Source organism: Delphinapterus leucas, chromosome 21 (genome assembly GCF_059928025.1).
Source record: "Delphinapterus leucas isolate spDelLeu-1000000601 "Yukka" chromosome 21, BTC_Dleu_Yukka2, whole genome shotgun sequence".
NCBI classification, from domain to species: domain Eukaryota; kingdom Metazoa; phylum Chordata; class Mammalia; order Artiodactyla; family Monodontidae; genus Delphinapterus; species Delphinapterus leucas.
In genome coordinates, this window is record NC_143149.1 from 21,639,620 (window position 1) to 21,652,590 (window position 12,971).

A 12,971-nucleotide genomic window follows, 5' to 3' on the forward strand; every position below is an offset into this window, starting at 1 on the left:
CTCAGACAAGTTTTTTTTTGTCTTCAGTATAATCTTTAGGAGTTTAAGCATTCATTACAACAATTTTCTGGCTGCCTATGCACTGTTTCTGAAATCTAGCACTCAGATCTTTGCACCTCTTAGCATAAGATTACTAAAAGTAGCCAATGGGCCCCACTTCAATCCCTGATTGTTTTATTTTCAGGTTCATGCTGTTTTCTGTGCAAAGCCAAGTCTATTGTTGAAAAAACTAGAAGCACCAGTTTCCACATGAGGTGAGACTAGAAATCTTTTCCTCTTGTAACAGTGCTGCCTAAAATCACAGGTAGGCAGCTGTGTGTTCCATGCTCGGGACTAAACCTCTAGCAGGACCGGCTCCAATTCCAATTAGTTGGTTTTAAGGGCGTCTTGAACTGAACTGAATCTCATCTTTAAAACCTGCTGTCGAGGGATTTCCCTGGTGGCGCAGTGGTTAAGAATCTGCCTGCCAATGCAGGGCACATGGGTTCAAGCCCTGGCCCAGGAAGATCCCACATGCTGCGGAGCAACTAACCCCATGCGCTACAACTACTGAGCCTGCTCTCTAGAGCCCACGAGTGACAACTACTAAGCCCGCGAGCCACAACTACTGAAGCCCGTGCGCCTAGAGCCCGTGCTCCGCAACAAGAGAAGCCACAGCAATGAGAAGCCCGTGCACCGCAACAATGAGTAGCCCCTGCTCGTGGCAACTAGAGAAAGCCCACGGACAGCAATGAAGACCCAATGCAGACAAAAAATAAATAAAATTAAATTAAAAAATTAAAAAACAAAAAACCCCCACACCTGCTGTGGGTAGCCAATTCAGAGGTAGGAACATTCAGTGCAGTAATTACTGACAACACAGCTATAGTAGAACTAACTAAACAGCACACACTGCTTGTTAGCAGTGGAAGGGATATTATAGGTTCATTTCCCTTGCCATTTTGTACTGGAATCACCTATTTCTTTTTGCATCCAAACTTCAATGTGCTGGCATATCACTCAGGGATCTTTTTCAAATGCAAATTCTGATTCAGTAGGTCTGGAGTGAGACCTGAAACTGATTTCCTAACTAGCTCCCAGGAGATGCCAATGCTGCTGCTTCACCGACATCTGCTGGGGCTGCGTGGCTTTCACTGTGACTGTGCCTCACTCAAATTTCAATCCCAACTGGCAGCATGTAATCAGACCTTTGAGAGCTATTGCCTAGATGAGTTAGGGGACTTGATTTAGGGAACAGAGCCAGAATGGAGAAAAGGCAACCCTGCTTTTTTCAGCTGACACCTCAAAAGGCAGGAATTGGGCACCTGAGAAGTCAGGACCTGGCAGACAACATAAAGATTTTGGGTTTCTGGCAAGTACCGAATCTACTGAATCTTGCCTGCATCATATTTCCATTGTTTCTAGGGAATCTGTGGTAAAAGCAATCAATACTGGTGCTTTGTATGTTTTTACTTCTCCCTGCCCAGTTACTATCCACTGACTTATATCCAAAACACTTCCTCTTTGGTGATTAAGATTTGCTCTGAGTTAGAACTGCATTTTTGCCTCATCCACAGAAATAAAACCAAATATCCCTTTAAGAAAACTTAACTTGTTTTTGCTATAAAAATATTCAAGATGGCATGAGACTCCTGCATCAGGCAGGATCTGGGTTTGACCTGAGAGTCTTTCTGTGCTACAGCAGAAGAAAATGACAATGGGCTTGAGATTCAAGAAGCTGGAGGAGGCTGGAGCCTCAGGAGTTGCTGTCGTTGGTGAGCACTTATCCTAAATCTAATACCCAACTAGCCAAGCAGCTACACCCCAGTGAGACTCTAACATGAAATAGTACTGCCTCCCGGCCTCAAGCCCTTCACACCTCTGACGCACATCACGACTCACTTTTTTTCTTATTAGACTTTTTTTAATTGAAGTATAGTTGATTTACAATGTTGTGAGGACTTACTCTTAATAATCCTACTGACATACAGAGTATGTGTCCCCATTAATGGGTGAAGTCTTTTCAAGATTACTCAAGCTCTCTGCCTGGAGGAGTGAGGAATCTGTGAAAGTAGAGCAGACCCTGCATTAACACAGCTTCTGCTCTGCCCATCTGCCAATCGGGCTCTGATCTAGACGCCCACCCTCACTAAGGAGAAGTAAGGTTTTTGGCACACAGGCTGTTGATCCCTTGTGGAGGTGCTGTCAAAGATGCTTCAGCAGGCACCCTCCCCTTCATGGCCTAGATCATTTGTCAGTTTGGGAGCACCTGTCATCCTGTCAGGACATCTTTGGATGCCTTGGAAAGCAAATTTATTCCAGGCCCAAGTTTGTAGAACTTGCATACTCTAGAGTGAGAAAGATGTACAAGGAAAATGAAGAATAATAAACCAGGGTCAAGGACTGGAGAAAAAAGGCAGTATTTTAAGAAAGGTGGTCGGGAAGGAGAGGGGGCTTGTGCAGAGAACTGAAAGAAAAGATTGGACATCAGAGAGAACAGCAAACTCCAATTCCCCAAGAAATATTAGTGAAAACAGGTTTCCATAGTGGTCTTGGTACTGGCTTGCTTTGCTTCTCCTTCACTCTAGACAGGGATGGTAAGGACAGGAAGAAGCTGGGGGTACAGCTGAGTGAATCTGAGGGCCTCTTCTGGTCTAATAGCTGTTTTTTGGAGGGAATACAGTCTGGATTCAGTCTGTTGTATAGAATATTTTCAGAGTCAAATATAAACAATTTGATATAAGAATAGCAGGTGAAGAACATTCTATTCTGTCAATGTATAGACAGCCTCACAGCACGGTAGGCAGAGAAAGATCTTTCAACTTCAGAGCCTCATCACATCCGCAAAGTGATGGGAAAGTGTAATAACCAGAATCTCTCTCCCCACACTCACCTCACATCTTCACCCTGACCTTCCTAAAATGAAGGACTAATTCATCTTCAGAACGCTCAGGATCTTCCTTACCTATCATTCACTCTTAGCTTAAATTCCATTCATAATTTGGCCAAGGCTCAGGTTTTTCACCCTCATCACTTTCTCCTACACACATACCCTAAACTACTTTCCCCCATCAGCTTAGAGGTGTCATCTTTGAACATGTCATTTAGATGTTCAAATGTGTACTTTTCTTGGTGTGCTTTCTCATTTTACCTCAAAATTTAAGGTAGGGGCATGGACGGCTTCTATTTATTTTTGTAATCCTAGAATGGTTATAACACTTCTTCAGAGCCTGTTAGAAATTTAATAAATTAAAGTTGCCTCTAAAAGCCATTTCTGTACCCAAGTACTTCCTCACATTATGCATAGCTTATCAGGTACTTGGAAAGTAATTTGTGGCCTGAGGCCACTGGCTCGAAACCCAGGGGCAAGGGCTCACCAGCACTGGTGGGGAGGAGGCCACGGGAGCAGCTTTGTCAATTGGGTTACGATTGGCTTACAAAGACCAGTAGAGCACAGCCCATGCCTCCTCTATTCCCAAGACATTACAGATGAGATCTTTCTCCCTTTGGGAAGGGAGGAAAGTAAGGAACTCAATCAGTATTTCTTCTTTTTTTTTTTAATTTGGCCACACCACGAGGCTTGAGGGATCTAAGTTCCCCGACCAAGGATTGAACCCACGCCCTCAGCAGTGAAAGCGTGGAATCCTAACCACTGGACCGCCAGGGAATTCCCTTAATATTTCAAGTGAAAACTTACGTGAAATTCTCACCCCATCTTCCCAACAAATTCTGCCCACATTCTGTTCTTTTTTCACTAAAAACAATAAAATGACCTCCTCCAGAAAATCTTTATGAAGCAGGACTGAACACAGGAAAACAAGGTTTAATTTGCACAAATAAAGGAAAATGTAGACAAGGCTGGAGGTATGGAGGAGACAGTACTGACCAGAGGGCTTGATTCTCCAGTGGGGCAAGGGGAGAGAGGGGCTTAAGTACAGCTCTACCGCATTCTTGTCCAGTGGCCAAGCACCTTGGCCATCCATGTGACAGATGGCCTGCCAACCCTCCCCCACCACCATGGTTGCCTCCAAAAGAACTGCCACTCACCAAAGAGCTGAAGAAACTGCAAAAGTCACTGCAATTTTTCTAGAACGTGGGTAACAATATATTCCCTAATTATGCCCTGCTCTTGCTGGATTTCAGTTTCTTCAGCTGTGTAACTGGGAAGACTGGATTCAGTGTTATCAGAGGGCCTTCCTGAATTTAATATTCTGAGAGTAAGGGTTAAGAACTAGAGGAGGCTGAGAGAAGAGATGTGAAGTTTGAACAGTGAACGTTGGGGAAGCTGATTGACCCATAAAATTAGTAACTGGCCTGAGAGCAACAAACTCCATATTCTAGTTCTCATTTTTCCTGAATTTCCTAAGCCACCCAGCAGTTAAAACAGTTGGAACTTAGTACAGCCCACCCATCATCCATGACCCCTCCCCTAATTTGTTTCCTAAAGAGAATAAGCACAGTCCATTTTCCGTATCTGCAGGTTCTGTATCCGTGGATTCAGCCAAATGCAAATGGAATATTTTCAATGCACAACCCATGGATATGGAGGGCTGGCTGTAAGGACCTTGAGCATCCATGGATTTTGGTATCCACGAGGGTCCTGGAACCAATCCCTCGCGGATACCAAGGGACAACAGTATAAAATGCCTAATTTAACTCTTAATTGCTAGCAATAGACACAAAACGTCAAGTTTTGTGTAGGGATCTTTGAGCCTAAACCATAAAACAATTAACTTTTCCAAAGCTCTTTTTCTTCCAGAAGAAAACTCAAACGTATTTACCAGGTTACAGAAGTTCAGTTTCTATAACGAAGTTCAAATTTTCTATCTTCTACAGGCTTACTGCTACGATTATTAGCTGTAGAGAAATTAAGAAATTAATGTAGAGATTATCACCCTAGCAAGCTTTATGCTTCATAACATGCCCGTTGCTCCAAATAGATAAGGTCATGAAATTGACATATTACAATCAATTTAGGGGATTGGATTGTTAGGAATTAAGTATAAAATCTTAAGTGTTCTTGCATAAGATTAAGTCTTTCTGGTGAAAAGGACATTGAGATATTTTGTGAATTCTTGAATAGAGAAAACGTAACAGGATGTGTTAAGTAACTTCAGATGGGATAACACCTAGGCACACATTCATAAAGGACCAAAAACAGGAAAGATATAAATAAGAGTGGGGTGGAAGGAGTGCATATGTGACAGTTTGGCTGCAGTAAGCTCCCTTTTCCCCAGGGAGAGCAGACGGGGTGTTTCTGGGGCCCAGACAGGAAATGGGTCTGCAGAGCAGAAGGGAGGGCTGAGAGTGCCATTCCAGCAGAGCCTACAAAAGTGGACTGAGCCAGCCAGGACACCAGCCCTACAAGTCTGGTGGAGGGTTAGGGTCTAAGGAGCCAAGGCAGCGGCTTAAGCATGTCCAGAAAGTGATAATTCTGTTGTATATCTTCCATACAGGCTTTCAATCTGGAAGCTTTTGTGTCATCGGTATGCAGTTTTGCAGACAGAGGCAGAGCTTTGCCAGGGGCAGGCTTGGCGGTGAGGATGGCTCTTGGGTGAGATGGCAAGAGAAATGTGAGATTCACCCTGTGGATGAGAGGGGTCTAGGGTACTGTGCGTCTGAGATAGGTTCTCTCAAGTACAGCTGAGCCCCAGAGGCAATTTGATGATGTTCCACGTTGTCTCCCAGCCTCAAGGAAGGTGAGCCCCCAACGTGTGTTCTTCAGGTCAGGTTGGTCTGTACTTGGGAATTTTTATACTTGACTGCAAAGCACAGTTTGTTTTATGCACTACAACCCCAGTAATAAGCCTAGGACTTCTCTTTATCCTTGGCATCCTATACAAATTCATTCTGCAAGAAACTAAATATGAATAGTCTGGAAAAGCTCCAAGCAAGAAGTCTTCCAAATCATTGTGTTTATTAAAATTTAGTCTCATGTCATCAGTCTCAGGTACCGGGCTAAGCAGGCATTTTTGTGTTTTAATTCGATACCCAAATGGCCTGATGTAGGTTCTGTTAATCCTATTTTATCATTGGGGTAACAGTTCTATGATTAAGTGATTTGCCCAGGTTTGCTGCTGTTGAACTTTAGACCATACTCCTGCTTTGTTACCTGTGTCCCATCACAGATTCAATGCCCTTGATTCCTTATGTGGGTATGAATAAAGTAGTGATCCAGGAAGACACACAGAGGTATTGGCACAAAGGGGCTTTGGGATCTAAGTAGCGTTTACATGTTTCCCTAACAGACGTGAGCTGGTTGAGATGACTTCTGGTCCAAAGCCCCTTTGTGCCAATACCTCTGTGTGTCTAGTTTTAGAATCCAACGTGAATAGCTAGGCCAAAGATAAACAAAAAGTAGGCCTAGCACCAAGGGACATGAATGGACCCAGAGCAGGCAACTGAGTCAGTCTGGCAATGCTGGAAAAATATATTGATTATCAATGCTTTCTATGAAAAGATTTGCAATTAAAAGGGGAAAATGATAGAAGAAATGTTCACATATTGAGGTATGGGGAAGTCCTTCCGGCTTATACATGATTTAATTGGCACTTTAGGTTAACCAAAACAGCCTGTTTGTGGCCTATTAAACATACATTGTACACCTGCTTTAACCATTAAGGAAAAATGTATTAGTATTTAGTATTATATATATATATATATATATATATATATATATATATATATATATATATATATATATATATATACACTAAAACCCCAGCAGGTGGAAGAAGTTAACTACATGATTACTAGACTGTAGCCATGACATAAGCTGCCACAATTCCGAGAGCAGGCCTCAAAGAAATGGGAACCAGCTGACCCTGGAACTGAAGACCAACTGTACTTACAAAAGTCAGGATGACGCTGATCAGACCACAGCCTGACCAATTTCAAGATGACTGTGCTCTTTCTGCGTGTAGCCCCCTCCCTTCACCTGTACAAGCTCTTGTCCACTGATTGTCACAGGGGGAGCTGGCCTTTGGACAGGAGTCTACCCTCCTCTTCAGTTGCCGGCTTGAGAAATAAAGCAAACTTTCCACCAACCTTGCCTCTTTATTGGCTTTTGAGCAGTGAGCAGCTAGACCCCACTTTTGGTAACAGTCTCACTGCTGGGCATATATCTGGACAAAACTATAATTCAAAAAGATACATGCACCCCTATGCTCATAGCAGCACTATTCACAATAGCCAAGACATGGAAGCAAGCTAAATGTCTTTTGACAGCTGAATGGATAAAGAAGATGTGGTACATATATACAATGGAGTATTACTCAGCCATAAAAATGAATGAAATAATGCCATTTGCAGCAACATGGATGGACCCAGAGATTATCATACTAAGTAAAGTAAATCAGAAAGAGAAAGACAAATACCATATGATACCACTTATATGTGGAATCTAAACTATGACACAAATGAGCTTATCTATGAAATGGAAACAGACTCACAGACATAGAGAACAGACTTATGGTTGCCAAGGTGGGTGGTGGGGGAGGGAGGGATGGGGGGTCTGGGGTCAGCAGATGCAAACCATTATATAGAGAATGGATGGACAACAACGTCCTACTGTGTAGCACAGGGAACTATATTCAGTATTCTGTGATAAGCCAGAATGGAAAAGAATATGAAAAAGAATGTATGTAAATGTATAACTGAAACACTTTGCTGTATAGCAGAAATTAACACAACATTGTAAATCAACCATACTTCAATAAAATAAATTAAAAAAATAAAAAGCAGTTATTTTAATATGAAGTTACCATTTACCACAAACTGTTACAGAAGTTAAAACAGTACACAGGGAAATATATAAACAGTTTTTATTGAGATGTTTCAGCTCCTTTTTTGTCAGGTTAGTCAGTTTGTAAAGAGGTTAACAATTCCTGTAGAAAAAGAGACTTGAAATTAGAGAATATGCATTATATTAAAACAAAGCAAAAACACAGAGGTGGTTGAGCTATGTGGAAGTTAGCAGAGATCACAGGATGGGAGGGACATAAAATTTAAGGGTAATGTTAACTAACCCTGAATACACCTCACTCCACCCCACAAAAGTATTGAATTCCTTTTGGAAGTCCACCAAAAGCCAAATTTCTGGATTACTATTTCATGTATGTTTCACTTTGGTTTGAACAACTAGAGACTGAACAGAGTCTGAAATCAAAAAAGTTACTGAGCGTTCATTTGGTCTACATGATAACATCATTCGCCAATAACAAAAAACTCTTTAAGTTAACACTGCCTACTTTCACCCTGCTAGGATATTTTGGAAGGGGCATTTTGTGACTGGATCTCACCACCTGTTTTCCTCGAAGACAGTTCCTAGGCATACCTCTTCATCATAGGCTTCATTGACAAAAGTCTCACTATTCATTAGATTCTCCTCTTCTTGGTCATTTTCTTTATGGCAGGTCAAATTCCTTGATGATGCTGTACTGTTTCTAGAAATCAGAGAAAGTCAAAAGAGTTGTTCCTTAAGGTAGAAGCTGGGAATGGGACATGGTTAGAAATGGCCAACTCGTCCCCTATCAAAAGTTGTTATGGGAACTATGCCCTATTTTAAATGTCCCTTTAACAAAGAACTGGCCTAGAATGGCCAATACTTGAGTCAGTTATGATTTGTTACTAGGCATTCACTTAACTTCCAAAATGATACATCTTCTCAATTGAGAGGAAACTAGGAAATTGGAGTCAGTGAGAACTGAATCCAAAAACAGGTAAGTAGCAACTGGACACAGGTGAGTTAAGAAAGCAGGTTAATGTAGAAGACAGGCCTGACAGTCAGAAGCCCAAGGGAAGCACCTCAGTTCATCTTAACATTAACCAGTTGGCTATTGACCAGTGTTACTTTAGGCAAAGATATATCATTTCTCCTGGCCTTTTCTTCAGTCTGCAAAGTGAAGGCTGGACAGAGGAAATGTAACTTTTAAGGATTTCGGTCCTCTCTGTAACATCTCTCCATACATAGGCTGCTTAATGTCCTTTGCCAATATGTTTATCGAATCAATTTCTTCAATTAGTGTATCTTCCTAAAGTTTATTTTGTCGTCATTCTTAATCATTTCTGAGTCATTCTTGTTTGTTTCTTTAACCCAGTGACTCTTGCTTTTAGACAAAACTTTATGCTTTTGCCTTAAACCTCTCATAAGTTTATCTCACCTCCTGTCAAGGGCTATGTTGTGTCCCCCTAAAATTCATATGTTGAAGTCTTAACCCCTAGTGCCTCAGAATGTGACCATATTTCGGGATAGGGTCATCAAAGCAGTAATTATGTGAAAAGGAGGTCATTAGTGTGGGCCCTAATCCAATAGGACTGGTGTCCTTATAAGAAGAGGAGATTAGGACATGAACACGTACAGAGAGAAGACCATGTGAAGACACCGGGAGAAGTCTGCATCTACAATCCAAGGAGAAAAGCAAACCTCAGCCTCAGAAGAAACAAACCCCACTGACACATTGATTTCAAACTTCCAGCTTCCAGAACTGTGAGAAAATAAACTTCTGTTGTCTGAGACACGCAATCTGTGGTACTTGTTTAAGCAGCCCTAGCAGACTGACACACCTAACAAATATTTCCTCCAAACGGCCACTGGCCCTAGCTCTGCCTCGTTGGAGGGGACTCTTCTCCCATCATCCCTGAGACTGTGTCACTGACTGCTGTTGAGGCAGATTTTATCTGCATAAATGCCACGTACCCCTTACAATATTGTTTGTCCCAGGTCTCACTCAAAGAGATGGTCCCAAGTATGATTTTTCCAGGTCAGCATCCAGGCTGCTTTGTTGCTCAAATCTTTTCTCAGAGGGCAGATTTCTAGAATGGATTCATATCTTCAACCTCGTTAATCTTGTTTTAATTTTATTTAATAAGCCTTCTTTGGAATAAAATTCTCCCATGAGGACATTAGTAGCTGCTCACCGTTTTAATTTGTGTTCTCTTCTGAAACATACAAATGCTCCCAGCATGACCAGAACAGCTGACAGGGCTATGGTTAAGCTGAGGGCCATGTGGCCAGGGGCAGGTCTACGTGCTGCTTCTTCACAGAACTCTCCGCCATATCCCATCAGACAGCTGCATTTTCTCAGCTCTCCTTCCATTGTACAGATTCCCCTCCCATTACAGAAATCACTGCTACAGAGCAGAAGTTTTCCCTTCTGTGAGTCCTTGGGCTGAACTCCTTCCTCGGTTTCTGGAGTCTTGCTCTCTACAGCAGGCATCAGAGGGGTTAGCGTTTTTCTGACAGGATAATTCATCGCCTCTGGACCTGGAGATTTAGCCTTGGTAGACTTGGTGCCCTGGAGAGGTTGGGCAGCTTTTGCTGTCAGTCTTTTTCCAGCCTCTGACATTTTAGGTGTTGGTGTCGAATGGGTTTTATGTGGATAGGTACCTACAAAAACAGTAGGTGTGAGCGTCAGTACATACACAAGTTTGTCAATTAAGAACTATTTCAGAAGAACAAGAACTGTAGTGAACTTAACCAGATAAGTTTGAATTTATGAAATCATGATCACTACCATTACTTTTGGCTAAACAAAAAAACTATTTCGTTTAAAACGAAACCAGAAACCTAACCTAACCTAAAGGGTAAAGGTGATAAATTTCTCACTCATTTACCCCCATCCTTGAGTCACTGCCAACACAGGACTTTCAACAAAACCACCCTTATTTGCTAAAAAATAGAATCAACTCTGGGAATCAAAATCGCTTATCTTTGCTATTTAAGATGAAATGTTTAGAGGTAATAAGTGGTCTTCCAGTTAGTCAGGTTTTAGGGAAACAAGAATTTAAGTTGAGAAGTCAAGGAGAACTCTTCACTGTAAGGCTCCTTTTCCAAATCTCTTCCTTTACTGGTTATGACCAGTTTCGGTACCAAGCCCACTGTCTCTTTGACTCTACAGTGAAGGGGACTTTGATACCAATGGAGCTATAGCTGGTGGTTCCAGCAGAATTAGGTATTATGGTCACTCAGTTGAATGGCCACGGTGACATCTTCCCATGAAGGCACGATTTGGAACAATATTTCTGTAACAACCATCTGAGGCTAGCATTTAAGTACTAACATGATGGTGTTATATACTAATATGACAGCTTTCTACACATTCTCTTGGATTCCTTAACAACTCTATGAGATAGAAAGTGCTATTTCCACATTAAAAAGGGGGAACCAAGACAAGTCAAATAGTTTGCCCAACTGCTTACCCCCCTAGGCGATGCTCACTATTGTGATCAGTTTCCATGGACTGAATCAGATCTGGGTTAGATGAGTGCTCTTTCAGACAAAATACACTGTTGAGCCCTGTGGAGCACACTCTCATACACCCTACTCTAAAATCAAATCAGCGGGGACATAAGCTTTTCACAAAGAGTCCACATAATCTATATCCAATTGCCCACAGTTAGAAGTTTCATATTGTTCAGTTTCAAGAGTACACAGTGAGAAGGAAGTAACAGTTGAAAGGATAAAATCTTGAGGGACACTGTGGAATTAGATATTACTAAAGGTAAATCACCATGGTGACCAGTGGTGGGTCCTGAAGTAGGAGTTACTCACAGTCCATTTCATCAGATCCATCCAGACAGTCAGCACGACCATCACAAACCTGCGTCACAGAAATGCATTTCTGACCATCCTTACAGGATTGTGACGGCGCAGAGCATCGGACAGCTTCAATACACTTCTTTATGTCAGCCAAGTAGTACCCACTGGGACATTTACAAGTCTGTCCTTCCGGGTTTGGTAAACAGATATGGCTGCATCCTCCATTGGCTTTTGAGCAACGGTTACTACCTGTGGATCCCCACCCCCCCAAAAAAATATTGATTTAGACTATTTCAGAAGGCTCTTCTGCAAACTTCTGCAAATAGACTATCAGAGTTAGAAGACCCAGATGTTTTTTCCCAGAGTAGATAGCTTTTCAATTTAATTCGTTTTAGCCAACTAAGTACCAAGTGACTGGTGATTCTTCTTCATGGATAAGGATGGTTTTAGAAGGCCAGGAGTTCAGACAAAGGACCAGCTTAAGAAAAATTGAGGTGAACTCTGGCCCATCCAAGATCCACTGTAAGTTCTCTTTTCCCTTTGCACCATGTAGCCAACATCGGAACTAGAAGGGTCTTAGAAATAAAGCTCTCTTTAGATGAGAACATGGAGGCTGTGGTCTCTCTCATCCCTCTAAGAGTCATAGATACAGAGAACAGATTGGTGGTTGCTAGGGGTGGGGGTTGGAGGGTGGGGGACAGGAATCTGATTAAGTCAGCCATTTATATCTAAGGCTTCTATCTCAAGCCTTGACTTCTAGTGGTTTTACCTCTTGACATATTCCAGGAGTTCTGGAATAGATTATGGATATATTGAAGATAAAATGTACTTCAGAGGTGACAGGGACCCTCCTTCTGGTTCTCAGAAGTAAGTAATAGATCATCGTCACTTGGATGACTGTTTATTACACTGAAGAATTCTGAAAAGGTTCTCCCCACAAAGCCAAGACTTGAGTTTAAGCATGACTCGTACTGGTTTATAAAGTTTAGCTTTCAAAAACCAACCAGTGGAGCAGCACACTCCCTTAAGACTAACACACCCATCATATATGGCAGTGATAGGTATGGTTAACTATTTAACACCAATTATTGTTGGTGTTTATCTCAACTAGGAGCAGATTTCATCTATTACTATGTTAAGCCCAGCACCCTCCTCAAACACTCAGTTAGGCATCTGTGTCTATAAGAAAGGTGGAGAAACACGTCTGAGCACCCAGAGTTGATATTTCAAAGTTAACATCACAAGTAGATACAAGTGACAATGAGTAGAATGAAGACCAGTTTCACTTTAGAACTAAAAGGGGATTTCGATTATATCACAGCTGTAATTCGGTCTACAGTAAGAGAACTTAAAATAGAACCCAAGTATACCAAACCCCAGCCCAACATCCTTACCACCATTGTGTCTACTAGCTCCATAACAGGACTAGCTATATACCAGAACCAGACCATAC

The 12,971-nt window shown here is 41.9% G+C and overlaps 1 protein-coding gene across 1 annotated transcript in view; it reads right to left on the reverse strand.

The window, feature by feature from the left end:
* Positions 1-8,214: 8,214 nt before the first annotated feature.
* The window catches only part of LOC111173578 (low-density lipoprotein receptor-related protein 2-like), a 39,928-nt gene continuing 35,171 nt past the window's right edge, over positions 8,215-12,971 (reverse strand). The window contains 4 exon segments of the mRNA XM_089903549.1: positions 8,215-8,290; positions 8,292-8,423; positions 9,898-10,366; positions 11,531-11,767. Coding sequence (XP_089759675.1) covers positions 8,215-8,290; positions 8,292-8,423; positions 9,898-10,366; positions 11,531-11,767 — 914 coding nt within the window.